Source organism: Salvelinus namaycush, chromosome 29, assembly GCF_016432855.1.
Source record: "Salvelinus namaycush isolate Seneca chromosome 29, SaNama_1.0, whole genome shotgun sequence".
NCBI classification, from domain to species: domain Eukaryota; kingdom Metazoa; phylum Chordata; class Actinopteri; order Salmoniformes; family Salmonidae; genus Salvelinus; species Salvelinus namaycush.
Genome location: NC_052335.1, coordinates 8,909,082 through 8,926,874, shown reverse-complemented (window position 1 = coordinate 8,926,874; position 17,793 = coordinate 8,909,082). Strand labels below are relative to the sequence as shown.

General features: G+C 40.9%; 1 protein-coding gene across 1 annotated transcript in view; it reads left to right on the top strand.

Annotated features, from left to right (window-relative positions):
- The window catches only part of LOC120024492 (disks large-associated protein 2-like), an 88,338-nt gene that overhangs the window by 52,130 nt on the left and 18,415 nt on the right, over positions 1–17,793 (top strand). The window contains exons 3-4 of the mRNA XM_038968750.1: positions 23–200; positions 1,339–1,558. Of these exons, the coding sequence (XP_038824678.1) occupies positions 23–200; positions 1,339–1,558 (398 nt within the window). The remainder of the gene's footprint in view (positions 1–22; positions 201–1,338; positions 1,559–17,793) is intronic.

Here is a 17,793-nt window from a genome sequence, read left to right as displayed (position 1 = left end):
TCCACTCTCTCTCTCTGTACAGCCAGAGCTACCACTTGCAAACCACCCGAGACATGATGCGGCCCCATCCCAGTGTCACCCTGGACCCAGCCACCAACTACCCCCAACACCATATACCCCTCGGCCCTCAGTTCCGATCCCGGAACCAGAGCTACATGCGCGCGGTTAGCACCCTCAGTCAGGCAAGCTGCGTCAGCCAGGTGAGTCCCACACAGGCCCCTCACAGGGGGAACACCAGGAGCCCTGGAGGAGTAGGAGGATTGAGAGATACTGTAGATGCCACCATGTTGGCTGAGGGGGTGGAACCTTCTGTTGTTTGCTAAAGGGGTTGCAAAAATAATATAGTTATTTACAGAAATACATTAGTCACAACCTGACCCCCCCCCCCCACCACTCCATGAGATGTTTAGCCGTTATTGTCTGCAGGATTAGGTTTTATTGATAGGTCGTGTTGACATTGGTAATGCTTATTTACAATGAATCCTATTTTGACTATGTTCAGTGCACATCTTCAGAACTACGTGTGTGAAGTCCATAGATTTGTTATTGGTGACGTTGCATAAACGAGCAGTACCAGACTGTACATATCTGTTCACTTTAATATTTATTACATTACAAGTTCAAGTTACCCGTTAAGTAAGTTCATGCACACTACTAGAAGTTGTGTTGAACTGCTCAGTCAGTCTAGACAATTTTTTATGTTTGAACAGCAGGAGTTATACTATAAAGCGTGCTTTTTATCCGTTGTGGCTGAATATTAGGTACAAGATACAATGATTTAATACATCCTTTGCAGTCATTTTTATTACATAGTAGCAGGCTTTTATGCACTGCATAATATAGACTAGATGGATTTTAATACACGTTTGGCACAATATCTCAACCAACCTTGGTGCTATTCAAAAAAAAATCCCCTCACACAGATGACGTTAGTATGGCCTCCTGCGTGCCGTTCTATTGGGTGCATTGCGCTGGAAATAGATATATATATATTCACAGCGTTGAAATTCCGTTAACCGCATGTAGTTTGTACTGTGTTGCACCGTAATTTCTGCTTTTGAATAGGTTCTTGAAAGGACACCTGCTTTCCCCTTTGTCACAGTAGTAACATATGTACGTCTGTGACGATGACCTGCGATGGGATAGTACATCGTGAAACGGTATACCAGATGATGCATTGTTTTTTGTTGTTTTCATTTGTTTGTTTTATCTGCTTGTTTATTTTTTCCCCCATGCTAACACTCCTTCATATTTACTGTACTAAGGGGAAGAGTCAAAGTGACAAAGAGAAAGGAAGAGGAAAAATTAAGGACTGCTATTCCTGTTTTTGTCTCTCAGGTGAGTGAGACTGAGGTCAATGGCCAGTTTGAGTCAGTTTGCGAGTCCGTTTTTAGCGAAGTAGAATCCCAGGCCGTGGAGGCCTTGGACCTGCCTGGCTCGTTCCGCACTCGAAGCCACAGTTACCTGCGTGCGATTCAGGCTGGGTATTCCCAAGACGACGACTGCTTGCCTTCAATGACATCCTCCACTGTCACTTCAACTCTCAGATCCACAACAGGTAACAGTACGACCTCCCCCCAAAAATGAGAGAAGGCTGAGAAAACATACTCCTCCTACATTCTATAACATGCGTGCATACCTACATATGTACAGTGGGGGTACCCTTGAGCTTTAAGAGATGCTGGGTTGAATGATTCCGGTCATTTCTTTTTGGCTACTGTCACTGTTGTGTGTCTCTTGTTTGTCTTGCCTCTGCATATCCTGAGTGTTCTGAGGGATTTGCTTGCAAGCGTGTTACTTTGCACAGTCCATATACATCATTACCCTTAGCTTTAGCTTTCTGATTCGTCACGTGTGGTGGTGGCAAAGCTGGACCCGGAGTAGAGGATGGGAGGGGACTCGTTCAAACCAGCCCAATGAGAAGTTAAACCCACGACACACTACAGTCACACTCACAGCACTTGGCATGTGTAAGAGAAACAGGCCTTGTCCTGAGCATGATAACCTCATTGATATATGTGTCGTGTGTAGAGCGTGTGAGTCATGTAGGGAAGGGTTAAGTGTGAAACAGAACAGTGGTTGGAGGAGGGCTGTAGACCTCTAGAGAGTGTTAGGAAGGCTCATAGTCTGCTCCAGAGAGGTCTTCAGTTTCCCCCATCCATGCTTTGTTTGACCAGTTCATTACACTAGCGTCTCTAACTGATCTTGGCTTATAAGCTCACAGAACACAAGACAGCAAAAACTTGTTACCGACATACGGTAAGTCAACAAACTCAGATAGGGTACTGGTTGCACAAAGGAACTTACTAGTAAAGTCAATTCAGAGTGCATAAAATATATTACGTTATTCTATATTGTTGTATTGTGTTGCATAAAACCACATTTGGAGATATGATATAAATGAAGCTTTCATTTGGAATATTAACTGATTTATCACTTTTGATGTAGCCAGATCAGAAGATAATATTAAATGGTCTTTCATCAGGTAGTCTGGCAATCATGTGTTTCAGGGAGATTGATCAGTTGACCTGAACTTTGACAGGGTTCGACAACAGTAGCGCTCTCACAAAAAAATGTCATAAGCTACTACTGTAGGGCCAACGTATTAGACACTTTCTCATTGAACTTAAATCTCACGTTTAGATGACCTCTTTGGTGAAAACATCTGCCGGTGTGCCGTGGAGCAAGGCACTTAACCCCAATTGCTCCTGTAAGTGTGTCTGCTAAATGACAAAAATGTAGAATAATGTAAAAAATCGTCTTAATAATTGTGAGGATACCAAGTCAATTTGTTGCAATAATTGCTGTTTTGATATTAAACATTCGGGAATTTGAAGGTTTTGTGCAACATTTTACACACAATATCATCGTCAAAACATCAACATATCTGGTTCCTTGTGCAAACAGAACCACCGCTGCCTCTAACCTAATTGATCTAGTGCGTTTGGTGTATGCCTGGAGGAGTAAAGCTATGAACCCTATTGAAATACTATCATTTCATATGACGTTTTTCATTTGACAATATTATGACCGGGATTAACATTTTTCAACACATTTTGTAAAATCAATTGTGTTAGACCTCTGTATTTGTTTGTTTTCTGTTGGTTTACCTGTTTCCTTGTACAATCTGGAGTTTTTTTTTTCTTTATCTTGTCATGCTCAATTGGGTTGCACAGTCAGAATCCCTCAGCCTCCGATGTGACTGAAGTACTGAGGATCAAGGAAGTCCTCCAATCCCACCGTCTTACCTGCTGAATTCCTTTCACCCAATAAGCTCTCTGTTCAAATTGTCTGCTTCACAATTGGCTCACTAAATTGGCTCTCAAATGGGTGTCAGTTACTCCCAGCATTTTCTGTATATATTTGTATTTTTTAATGAGCAGTTCTCTAGGACTTTTTCCTCTCCAAATACAGTCACATCCGACTGGGCTATGGAACAGGATATGCTAGTGAGCCTCAGGGAAATAATTGGCTGTGACCTGATGCCTCCATCTCAAGCCATATTGCAAATCTTTTTTACATGGTATCAACCATTTGGTGTCATTTTTGAGGGAATAGTGGCCTTGAAATGAAGTGAATGATCCACAGTATTTGACTGGCCATGCCACTGACTAATAAAATTCGGAAATGAGATCTGAATTCTAAATCGCTTACCAACCAAAACGCAAGAATGTCGAGGCTAGCGGGGCCCTTGAGTGGGGAAGGGATCCTATGATGCCCCATTGGGCAGAAGAGCAGCACCCCCTCCCAATCTGACCAGCCATGCATCTCTGGAAGGATAACCAGGGGGACAGAACAGCTGGATGCCTGTCACAGGTATTTTAATGACAACATGCATACATATATCTATATATATATGTGTGTTTTTTTGCACTGCCTTCTCAGCAATAGATTTAAAAAATGACCACTTTGATATAACAGCAGGATAGACAAATCTGATTTAAACACAATGAGAAACAAACAGGGGCCCGAACAACTCACAAAACTCAGAGGCCTTGAATTCCTTGTTCGTATGCATTAAAGTTCCAGAATTATACTGTATATGTGATGATGGTGCCTCACTGGCTTTTGCGAGTTGTTTGAAGTGTCTCTATTTTCAAGTGCGCTAAAAGCGACTCATTGGTGGAACTATATGATAAAGCTGTACTTTCCAGTCTAACACATAATGTGTTCGTACCTCCGCCATGAAAAATAGCACTGAATGTTATCACATTGTCACTGGCAACAGTCAAAATGTGAGAGCATTTGTTATAGTAGTTTTGTGTTTTTTTTTCTTCCTATGAAAGTCAACCTCTGTAAAGGCCATATGTGGCTGGGTTGACCCTTGGCGTGGAAGTTATCAGCCGTCTTTGACTGTGGGATTGCAGCCCCTCCCTGGTGCAGCCCTGTAGCGGGACTTACCCGCCACTGGGAACTCCACATGGTCCAATCAACCTCATGGTGAGGGACCTGATATGTTCAATAGGGTTCATAACTGCTTCCCGGCCCAATGACTTGAGTTGTGATTTTTCATTGCCTTTTCATCTTTTCTGTTGCACAAAAAAAAAGGAAAAGGAAACAATCGGAAAACACTTAAGATTTTTGGGGGGAGAACCATGCTTTGATTTAATTCAGAGAATGGTATTTTCATTTGAAACTGATTGGTAATGATGGCTTATGCTAGGAACCAACGGGGTTCCGCTTCCCATGGTGCAGTGCAGTGAAAAGATGGAAAGACTGTGGAGGGTTGATGTTCATTCAGATGAGTGAGAAGGCAGTGTAAAAACACCATGAAAAGCCTGCAGTATGTGAGTCAAAATGCATCGCTCAAGTGGCTCAGTGTACCTGGCTGAATAATTCCTCTCCGTATTTTAGTACGCCAGATAGAGCTGTGTTACAGAGCATTCTATTTCTAGAGACCGCTTCAGTGTCTGAAGAGCACCTCTTCATTAAGTTTTACATTGTCTCTTTTTCGAGTTTGAACAATCACAAATGCATCTGATAAAGGGATCACAAATGCATAATTTGATAAAAGGGTAATCATATTCGCAGGGGATTGACGATCAACAAATCATCTAGCTGTTCACCATTTCTCTATATTCTCGATGCAACCAGTCAAAATCCTTGTCCCATCAATATTTTATTTGATCTGATATATCCATTGGAATGATAGGGTAGTTGTGGTATTTTACTCACATACTGTATTCATATTGTAGGTATATGTATGCCCACTCTAGGTTGGAACATTTGGGCGTCACAGTTACATAACACTCCAGCTGTTCCCTCCCTTTGAATCTCCCTCTATTTGCATATTCAAATTTGTCTTCCAGAGGGATATGATGTGCTGGAAGGCACTTCTTTGCTAAACGAGGACATGATAGAAGACGACGACGGGGCCAGCTCCTCGGCCTATGAGGAGTTGGAACGTCTGGAGAGGGAGAACGCTGTAGCTCGCAGCCAGCACAGCACCAGCTCCACTGTAACCGCCATCTCTGTCCCCCCGACTTCACCGCCTGCCTACCAGATCCCTGCTGCCCCCTCCATTGCCGCCCCCGATCCCCCCATACCTCAGGCCATCCACGCCTTTAAAGAGTCTGCCAACATGGTGGCCGCCTTCAACATGCAGTGGAAAGACGAGATCTCGGCCATGCGCTACGAACTGGCTGAGCTGCGCAGGGACGTGTGCGGCGAGCTCAAGACGTTCAACAGCAACTTCTTCAGTTTCACTCAGTGCTACAACATGTGGACGCTGTGCCGTGAGAGTGCAAGTGACGGCTCAACACAGACCGGGGACCGGGTGTCTGTGGGCATCCAGGCTGGCACCAGCGGGCTCGTCAGGCAGAACACAGAGGATAAGTCTGTCATGTGCCAGCCGGAACCAGCTGCTTTTAGCATCATAGACCTGATGGACCCTCCCCGCATTGAGATAGCTGGGGACTCAACGCCAGAGGACGAAGCGAGCAGCCCTGCTAGCTCCCAGCCGTCGGAACATTCCGCAACGTGGGACAACAAGATGAAGAAGACCCGCAAGCTCTCTTTGGGCGGTGGCCGCAGGAGTGCCAGTCTGGAACTGTGGAGCAGGAAGTACACCAGTGGGCCCATGTCATACCTGTCAATGTCATTCTAATCATTCCCATACAACCCAGAAGAAACAAAACACATGTGTTTCCCCTTGATAACAACCCCTAGAGAACCAGAGCAGGAGCCAAGGGGAAAAACCCCATTTACTTATGTAGAGATCTACAGTGCCTTCAAAAAGTATTCATAACCCTTGACTTATTCCACATTTTGTTGTGTTACAGCCTGAATTCAAAATGGATTAAACAGACTTTTAATACAGAAATATCTAATTTACATAAGTAATCAAACCCCTAAGTCAATACTTTGTAGAAGCACCTTTGGCGGCTTCAACTTTTAGTTGAACTTGACTATGTCTGTATCAGCTTTGGTGATTCTTCCTTTCAGATTTTCTCAAGCTCTGTTTTAGTTAGATGGGGAGCAGAGGTGAACAGCAATCTTCAAGAATTTCCACAGATTTTCAATGGGATTCAAGTCTGGGCTTTGGCTGGGCAGCTCACGAACTTTCACATTCTTGTTCTGAAGCCATTCCAGCGTTGCTTTGGCTGCATGCTTGGGGACATTAAGGTCAATTGCACTCTGAAGCAGGTTCTCATTGAGGATTTGCTTGTATTTCACTCCATGAATTGTTCCTTCTATCCTTAGCGGTCTCCCAGTCCCTGCCTCTGAAAAGCATCCCCATAGTTCTTTGCATTCAGGCCATAAAGTTCCATCTTTGTCTCATCAGACCACAGAATCGTTTGCCTTATGATCTCAGAGTCTTTCACGTGCCTTTTTGCAAACTTCAGCCGTGCTGTCATGTGCCTTTTTCTCAGGAGTGGCTTCCGTCTGGCCACTCCCATAAAGCCCAGATTGGTGAAGTACTGTAGAGACTGTTATCCTTCTGGCAGGTTCTCCCATCTCAGCCAAGGAACTCTGTAGTTCTGTCAGAGTGGTCATTGGGTTCTTGGTCGCCTCTCTGATCAAGGTCCTTCTTGCCCGGTTGCTCAGTTTGGTCGGACGGGCAGCTCTAGGCAGAGTTTGACTAGTTCCATATTTTTTCAGTTTCCCAATGATGGAGACCACTGTGCTCTTGAAAACTTTCAACAAATTGTTTTAAACCCTTCCCCAGATATATGCCTCATCACAAATCTCGGAGATCTACGGTCCGTTCCTTGGACTTCATGGTATAGTTTCTGCTCTGACATGTCAACTGTGGGACCTTAAATAGACAGGTGTGTTTCTTTCTAAATATGTCCAAATGATTTCATTGGCCACAGGTTGACTCCAATCAAGTTGTAGTGACATCTCAAGGATGATCAAAGGAAATTGGATGCACCTGAGCTCAATTTAGTGTTATATATCATTTTCAATACATTTGCAAAAATGTCTAAAAACATGTGTTCACTTTGTAATTATGGGGTATTGTGTGTAGATGGGTGAGAACAACTATCTATTTAATCCATTTTGAATTCAGTCTGTAACACAACAAAATGTGGAATGTCAAGGGGTATGAATACTTTCTGAAGACACTGTAGATTTTGACCTATTGAACATTAAACTAATCAATAATAAGGGACCAGTACAGCAATTATAAAGGGATGTGTTGAATACTTTGGAATGTCTTGTTCCCTAAGCACCACAGGGTGACTTTCAGCCCCCCCCCCCCCCCCCCCCCCCCCCCACCCCCCCTTCCATCCCTAACTAGGCTACTGTGTATCAAATATAAAAAAGTATCTTACTGTATGTAATCTCTGGTGGACAGACTACGTAAACTTAAATGGTACCGTAGATATGTCATGATACAATGTGATGCATGACGAGCCGCATTAGTTCTGGTGCTTTGGACAAATCACAATTTTGCAGGTGTTAGCATCTTTGGAATTTCGGGAAAGGGGAGGGGACATTTGTCCCATAGACTTGCCCATAACTTGCAAAGACAGAGGGTTGAGCTCTTTGTTCTGGTTCCAATCTCTTCTCTTCACACTATAGAACCAGAACTTAATTGAGAATCTGACCAATCAAGCAAGACTTTAGTTCTGTGTTAACTGAGTTTATACTTTTTGTAACACTTAGTCACCAATTTGACTGTTTGCGATCAATAGGTGAGGAAGATGTTGCTCAAGCCACCTTAAATAGGGTTGACAGTGAATGTGCGCTCTCAACTGTCTTATCTTGTAGGTAAGGTAGCCTATAGAATGTTCCCACTCCATGAGGTGTGGTATAAAATCATTGATACCATTAAGACTAATTGAATGCACAAAATGACAATTTTGGGGGGAAATGTAATATATGAATTGAATATAACGGCCCTGTTTCTTTCCAGTCTCCAGCCTCTAATCCTAGGTCCTATCCCATCCCTTTGCTTAGACCAATCATATCCTTTCAGATCTGAGAAAAACTAAGAAATAGGAGCTGGGTAAAGGGTCTAGGAACCTTTATGAAACCGGGCAACAGATTACAGAGATAAAAGATACTGCAAATGTGCATACATCTAAATTTGAGAAAGAAAACTGTCATGAAACTTAAATCCTAGAATTGTTTGCATTAATTGTTTGCAGTGATTTAGTGGCTTGTTTCCCAACCTTATTCATTCCAGTTTCTTCTCATGTAGAAACCTAAAACACCATTTTATATTGAAATTATACTGTGAACAACTTTTTAAATCCCAATTTTTTGTATAATTAAATCAAAAAGAAAAATAGAATATTTATGAATAGGTAGATTAAATGTAAAGTAAATTGAATCAATAACCATTCCCTAATCATTCCCTGTGTCATCGTACAAATGCATATTTTTCTGTTCATCTTTGGGTAGTTAATGAAAATGAAAGCCGTAAATCGGATTGTGTTTGGAGTTAAATGGAACAATAGAACATGCCAAAGCTGTATACAACTTTAGTTTTAGTGGAGAATAATATAAATAATCATATTTAAATGATTATCAGACTTTGCAACAAAATAAGAGATAATGATAATTTAAGTCAGTTATATTACTGTATAATATCTAACATAGATTAAACAATTACACTTAAAAAGTGTAGTTTTCATTAAAAAATATTTCCTGATTTGACTTAACATTTTAAGTTGCAAGGTAACTCCTAAATTGTAGTTACCCAGCTGCCTTAAAATGCTTTAAAGTTATGTTAACTCAATATTAGTTGGATTGTAATATACATAAGTCATACATCTAATAATTTAAAGTTAGAGGGGAAACTAATATTTTTAAGTTGAATAAGCTAATATTTTTAAGTGTGGTTTACCCCATATTTATCTAAAATTAACTCCAGTGTCCAACAAAGAGAAACTATAAATAGTCAGGGTTTGGCATTATCTGAGTGCCAAAGTATAAACTTAAGTTCATTCAAGCACAATCAATGTTACATGTTTCAACTCTATATGTTTTTAGAAATGTAATATTTTTGTATAGACTTAAAATGATGGCATATATTCCAAGTTGATCTAATTCATTGTGACCATTCTGTTTTCTTACATTATCCCTATATGAGGGGTTAACACAAGCTAACACATAAGCTCGAAACTCTCCTACGTGGTTCTAAATCAAACCAATTACCCTCATGTTGTTTCATTCATTACTCAAATGCAATCACTGTCCTGTGTGTTATATGTCACAAACATCTCATAGATAGTTCTCGTCTATAAGACAATCAGAGGGCATAGTCCCTTACCGCTGCCTCAATGTTTCCAGAGCTACATGGTAGTATTGTACCCCTGAATGTACTAACATCGCCTTTACTAGCTCTATGGAAACCTTAAAAGGTTGAGTCCTCAATTGTCTTCGTTTGAGTGTTCCTAAAAAGAAGCATTAAACAAGTCAAATGGTACCCCTAACTGCTCATCTCCTTCATCGTCACATCACACCAACATGGCATACCAAAGTCACGGCTGGGACCCATGGAAATGGGGCCCACCTGAAACAGCTCCAAGTTCCACAGTGCACCTGTCTGTGGGCATACCCTCCAGAACAGGATGTTAGACCATAATGTTACAGAGGCATGTACGAATCACAACTCTAACTTAAATCCCTCAAATACTTTCTACGGATGAGATGGTTCAACATAAAGACATCTTACTTTTATGGGGGGGGGGCAGGACCAAAATACATTACTTGAGAAACAAGTGACACTTTGGAAAGATGACATTGACACGAAGTGTACCAAAAAAAAGAAAGATGAAAAGAAAACAGACACAAAAATTCGGACCTGGCAGTTAAATTATTTCACCACCTGGTTGCTGTAACTCAATGGGCCCAAGTTCTTTCGCCTTGCAGTGGATTGGTTTTTGCTCTTGACGTGTTACAGTACAACATTACCAAAAGGACATATATAGGACAGTTTGGCTGAAGGAGTTCTACTGTAACTATAAAAAAAACATTTGCAATACAGGAATACCACTTTTGTTGTTATAGATCCAGATTTCCAAAACAAAAAGGATATTGAATGTTCCCTGAATGTGTCGCCCATACTTAAACAGTTACTGTACCAGTTGGCTGACATTTCCAGTCGTTTCAGAGAGAAAAAAATAAGAATGTGAGAGCATCACACAAATCAACCGTTTGAATTTAAATATATTAATTTATTTCAACAAAAAAATATATAATATAATGGTCTAAGAAACCCTAACATTCACATGTTCCTCTTTTCACTTGGAATGACAAAGAGGAGAGAATGCATCCTTCCTAGCCTGGGGAGAATGAACTCATATAAAGGTGCTTAGTCTATGATGGGGCAGGTGAATTATTGATGTCTCAGAACTACATTCATTCATTCTATGCAAGTCCTTTGTCATTTTCCGTTGTATTGTTTCAGGTTATGTTCCGTTTTTGTCGTTGTTATTAGGTCTTTAGGTTTGTTCCTCTCATACAAGTCTTTTAACACTGGAAAGTATGTATCGTGAACAAATGGATTGTGCAGAGACATTAGTAGTAGAGAATATGTTGCATGAAACTCAGGCAATGCTATTCATTTTGGTGCTTTTTTAAGATCTTGTCACACAAATGGTTTTTTATTATTATTGTCAACTATTGATATAGAGTCATATCAGTTAGCTAGAAAGATGTGAAACATGTTTCCCAATTATTGCATTATGTAGTCAGAAATTACAACATTACCCCCAGAACAACTTGAAATGTAGCAATGTGCTGAGAATAATAATTATATTTGGTCAGAAGAACATTGGGAAAATAAATGTACGTCGATTACAAAAAAGAAAAGTAAAAATAGGTTGGTAGAGGCATGGCTTACAAATGCTGTTTGTATCATGAAATCTTCCCGTTAACTCTTTTGAGTAATGGGACCATATTAATTATACTGTATGTCAAATCTGGTCTATGTATTTCCAGTTTCATGTTGATAATTATTTAATGGACCCCTGAGATATTTAAATTTTATTTTGACGTCTTATTGCTATACGGAGATCTGACACAAATACTGTGCTGCCCTTCTGATGTACAGTCCTAGAGTCCACGGGTTTGGATTGGAATCTGATCGTAGTTCAATTTAAAAAAGATAAAATAGACTGTAACACTGCTTGAATACAAATTCATGTTCTACCCATCAAGAGATTTCCTCTCCTATATTTACGATTTCTTAAAGAAAACAAACACATTGCTTTAAGTATAATATAACGAGCAAAAGTTTTAATGGCACTTTCAAAGGTCCTCTTTGTGTTTTATTTTTTATTACAGTCTAGTACATTTGGCAGGCAACCAACCTGGTCAGAGCATTTCATATTATTCTGTGCGTAAATCCGAGACAGTCCTTTTCGTACGATATGTTACATTTCGTATGGTATGTATTAATTACAATTCGTATTATATGTTACAAATTCTAGTTAGGTGGTTAACGCTAGCTAGCTGGCTAACATTAGCTAGGCTAGGGGTTAGGAGTTAGATTTAATGTTAGGTTTACGTTAAGGTTAGAGTTAAGGGAAGGTTTAGCTAACATGCTAAGTAGTTGAAAAGTAGATTAAAAAAAGTAGTAACTAGTTGAAAAGTTGCTAAAGTTGTCCATGATGAGATTCGAACTCGTAACGTTTGGGTTGCTAGACGTTCGCCTTATACGCCCGACACAACCACCATACTTTATTTTTGCCTTAAGTAACGATCTATCTTATGTAACCATACCAAACGTAACATATCATACTAATTTAAGTGTCCCAGATTTATGTTTTCTATGAAACCAGGCTGAGTCAACAGGTTCATTATGTTTTCTTTAAATGTTTAAAGGGGTTTGAGGTATCATAAATATACTAGTCCAAGTTTCATTCCTATTTGCTTTGGGTTGACCACTGGTAATTAAAGATATTGCTTTTTATAATTATATATGATTGGTTGTATTTAATTTGAGATAATACTTACAGTATACAGTGCATTCAGAAAGTATTCAGACCACTTCCCTTTTTCCAGATTTTCGAACGTTACAGACTTATTCTAAAATGGATTAAATACTTTTTTTCTCTCTTCAATCTACACACAATACCCCATAATGACAAAGTGAAAACAGGTTTTTAGACATTTTTGCAAATGTATTAAAAGTAAAAAACAGAAATACCTTATTTACCTATCTATTCAGATCCTTTGCTATGAGACTTGAAATTGAGCTCAGGTGCATTCTGTTTCCGTTGATCATCCTTGAGATGTTTCTACGACTTGATTTGAGTCCACCTGTGGTAAATTCAATTGATTGGACATGATTTGGAAAGGCACACACCTGTCTAAATAAGGTCACACAGTTGACAGTTCATGTCAGATCAAAAACTAAGCCATGAGGTCGAAATAATTGTCTGTAGAGCTCCAAGACAGAATTGTTTCGAGGCACAGATCTGGGGAAGGGTACCAAAAATGTCTGCAGCATTGAAGGTCCCCAATATCACAGTGGCCTCCATCATTTTAAAATGGAAGAGGTTTGGAACCACCAAGACTCTTCCTAGAGCTGGCTGCCCAGCCAAATGGAGCAATCAGGGGAGAAGGGCCTTGGTCAGGGAGGTAAACCAGAACCCGATGGTCACTCTGACAGAGCTCAAGAGTTCTTCTGTGGAGATGGGAGAAACTTCCAGAAGGACAACCATCTCTGCAGCACTCCACCAATCAGGCCTTTATGGTAGGGTGACCAGACGGAAGCCTCTCCTCAGTGAAAGGCACATGACAGCCCACTTGGAGTTTGCCAAAAGGTACCGAAAAGACTCGCAGACCATGATAAACAAGATTCTCTGGTCTGATGAAACCAAGATTGAACTCTTTGGCCTGAATGCAAAGTGTCACATCTGGAGGAAACCTGGCACCATACCTACGGTGAAGCATGGTGGTGGCAGCATCATGCAGTGGGGATGTTTTTCAGCAGCAGGGACTGAGAGAGTTCAAGGGAAAGGGAAAGATAAACGGATCAAAGTACAGAGAGATCCTCGATCTGCTCCAGAGCGCTCAGGACCTCAGACTTGGGCGAAGGTTCACCTTCCAACAGGACAACGGCCCTAAGCACACAGCCAATACAATGCTGAAGTGATTCAGGACAAGTCTCTGAATGTCCTTGAGTGGCCCAGCCAGAGCCTGGACTTGAATCCGATCGAACTTCTCTGGAGAGACCTGAAAATAGCTGTGATGCGACACTCCCCATCCAACCTGACAGAGCTTGAGAGGATCTGCAGAAAAGAATGGGAGAAACTCCCCAAATACAGGTGTGCCAAGCTTGTAGCGTCATCCCCAAGAAGACTCGAGGCTGTAATCACTGCCAAAGGTGCTTCAACAAAGTACTGAGTAAAGGGTCTGAATACTTATGTAAATGTATTATTTCATTAAAAAATGTTTTATACTTTTGCAAAAATAGAAAATATATATTTTATGCTTTCTCATTATGGGGTTGATGAGGGGGAAAAACTATGTAATACATTTTTGAATAAGGCTGTAATGTAACAAAATGTGGAGGGGTCTGAATACTTCCCGAATGCACTGTATATTATTATTTCTAATTCTGATGTTTAATTGTGAATTTTCTGTTATATTTGCCTTAAGTATTTTTTCAGAAATCAATATAAAAAATGATGAAACAAGATTTTTGATGATCTTGAAGATGCTTTAAATGGTTGTGTAGTATATTCACAATTTCTATGGGGATCATAGCTTTACAATGGCAATCAAAAAATCTAATTTGTTTTTACTGAAGAGTCAAAAGTCATTGCAAATGTTAAGTTCATTTCTTTGTGTATAGGTCCAACTAAGTATGAGATGAATTCATAAATCTCATAAAATGTCAATGATCCAGGAAACAGCACACAACAGTTACCATAATCCACACACAGCATGGGCCAGGCAAAGTATCTATTTCTTTGATCCTCTCAATATGTTTTATTTTTGTACTAAGCTATCACCTTTTTTTTTATTATAGGAACCCGTAGCTTAGCTGGGGGGCGTAGAGCGTACGGTAGGTCTGGTAGGGCACCATTTTCTTATACTTTTTTTCTATGTTAATATATTCATTTACACCATTTTTGTCCCACCTTTTAATGTAAAAATCATTACTCTCCAGCTCTGTCAGTAATGTCATCATATTGCTTTTCACAAATTTGATTACATTTCAATAAAAAAAATAAACAATATATTTTTCTGCTTTTCCAAAGTTACAAATTGATTTACTAATGTCACTACTAATCAAATCAAGTCAAATTGTATTTGTCACATGCGCCGAATACAACAGGTGTAGAACTTACCGTGAAATGCTTACTTACAAGCCATTAACCAACAATGCAGTTCAAGAAATAGAGTTAAGAAAATATTTACTAAATATTTATAAACTACAGTAAAATATAAAATAAAAAAGTTACACAATAAAATAACAATAACGACGATATATACAGGGGGTACCGGTACCGAGTCAATGTGCGAGGGTACATGTTAGTCGAGGTCATTTGTACATGTAGGTAGGGGTAAAGTGACTATGCATAGATAATAAACAGCGAGTAGCTGAGGGGGGGTGTCAATGTAAATAGTCCAGGTGGCCATTTGATTAATTGTTCAGCAGTGTTATGGCTTGGGGGTAGAAGCTGTTAAGCAGCCTTTTGGACCAAGACTTGGCGCTCCGGTACCGCTTGCAGTGCGATAGCAGAGAGAACAGTCTATGACTTAGGTGACTGAAGTCTTTGACAATTGTTTTGGGCCTTCCTATTAAACCGCCTAGTATATGGGTCATGGATGGCAGGAAGCTTGGCCTCAGTGATGTACTGGGCTGTACTCACTACCCTCTGTAGTGCCTTACGGTCAGATGTTGAGTAGTTGCATACCAGGTGGTGATGCAACCGGTCAAGACGGTGGTGCAGCTGTAGAACTTTTTGACGATCTGCGGACCCATGCCAAATCTTTTCAGTCTCCTGAGGGGGAAAAGGCGTTGTCGTGCCCCTCTTCACAACTTTCTTGGTGTGTTTGGACCATGATAGTTTGTTGGTGATGTGGATACCAAGGAACTTAACTCTCAACCCGCTCCACTACAGCCCCTTAGATGTGAATGGGGGCGTGTTCGGCCCTCCTTTTCCTGTAGTCCATGATCATCTCCTTTGTCTTGCTCATGTTGAGCTGTAGTCAATGAACAGCAGACTCACGTAGATGTTCCTTTTATCCAGGTGCGAAAAGGCAGTGTGGAGTGCGATTGAGATTGTGTCATCTTTGGATCTGTTGTGGAGGTATGTGAATTGGAGTGGGTCTAGGTTTTCCGAGATGATGGTGTTGATGTGAGCCATGATCAGCCTTTCAAAGCACTTCATGGCTACCGACGTGAGTGCTACGGGGCGGTAGTTATTTAGGCAGGTTATCTTCGCTTTCATTGGCACAGGGACTATGGTGATCTGCTTGAAACATGTACGTTTTACAGACTCGGTCAGGGAGTGGTTTAAAATGTCAGTGAAGACACTTGCTAGTTGGTCCGCGCATGCTCTGAGTACACATCTTGGTAATCTGTCTAGCCCCGGCCTTGTGAATGTTGACCTGTTTAAAGGTCTTGCTCACATCAGCTCCGGAGAGAGTGATCCCACAGTCGTCCCGAACAGCTGGTGCTCTCATGCATGCTTCTGTGTTGCTTGCCTCAAAGTGAGCATTAAAGGCATTTAGCCAGTCTGTTAGGCTCGCGTCACTGGGCATTTCACGGCTGGGTTTCCCTTTGTAGTTCGTAATAGTTTGCAAGCCCTGACACATCCCACGAGCTTCAGAGCCGGTATAGTAGGATTCAATCTTAGTCCTGCATTGACGCTTTGTCTGTTTGATGGTTCGTCTTAAGGCATAGCAGGATTTCTAATAAGCATCCGGATTTGTGTCCCGATCCTTGGAAGCGGCAGCTCTAGCCTTTAGCTCGGTGCAGATGTTGCCTGTAATCCATGGCTTCTGGTTGGGATATGCACGTACGGTCACTGTGGGGACGACATCGTTGATGCATTTATTGATGAAGCTGGTGACTGAGGTGGTATACTCCCCAATGCCATTGGATGAATCCCAGGAACCTATTCCAGTCTGTGCTAGCAAAACAGTCCTGTAGTGTATAATCCACGTCATCTGACCACTTCCCTATTGAGCGAGTCACTGGTACTTCCTGCTTTAGTTTTTGCTTGTAAGCAGGAATCAGGAGGATAGAATTATCGCCATTAGCGTGAAGATAGAATTATTAATTATTTGCCAAATGGAGGGCGAGGGAGAGCTTTGTATGCGTCTCTGTGTGTGGAGTAAAGGTGGTCTAGAGTTGTTTACCTCTGGTTGCACATGTGACATGCTGGTAGAAATTAGGTCAAATCAGATTTAAGTTTGCCTGCATTAAAGTCCCCGGCCACTAGGAGCCCCGCTTCTGGATGAGAATTTTCTTGTTTGCTTATGGCCTTATACAGCTCGTTGATTGAGGTTTTGGTGCCAGCATCGGTTTGTGGTGGTAAATAGACGGCTTCGAAAAATATTGATAACTTTATTGGTAGATAGTGTGGTCAACAGCTTATCATGAGGTACCTCAGGAGAGCAATACCTCAAGACTTTGTTAATATTAGACATCGCGCACCAGCTGTTATTGAAAAATGGACACACATCACCACCCCTCGTCTTACCGGACATAGCAGTTCTGTCCTGCTGATGCACGGAAAACCCAGCCAACTGTATATTATCTGTGTTGTCGTTCAGCCACGACTCGGTGGAACAAAAGATATTACAGTTTTGATAGTCTCGAACGGAGCTTATCTTTTTTATTCTCCAGTTATTGCACATTGGCCAATTTAATTATAGGGTTACCCACCGCCGACGAATTCTCACAAGGCTCCCCGATCTCCACCCACTGTACCTCCGTCTTTTCTTCACGCGAATGATGGGGATTTGGGCCTTGTCTCGGAGAAACAGTATATCCTTCGTGTCGAACTCATTAAAGAAAAAATCTTTGTTCAGTTCAAGGTAGGTAATCGCTTTTCTGATATCCAGAAGCTTTTTTCGGTCACAAGAGACGGAAGCAGCAACATTATGTACAAAATAAGTTCCAAAATGCGGAAAAACACACAAAATAGCACAGTTGGTTAGTGTTGACACAAATACTATTTTCTTTTACTTAAATATTTGTTCTATTACATGGTGCCTGCATGGTACCTTTTATAAGATACAAACATAAACTATCATTCCATTTGAGATGTCTTACACACATTTTTTCACATTTTTTCCCCAAATTTTTTCACAAAACATACTTGATATGTGCATGTAACCCAGATAAAGTCCCTACATTTTTTATTATAG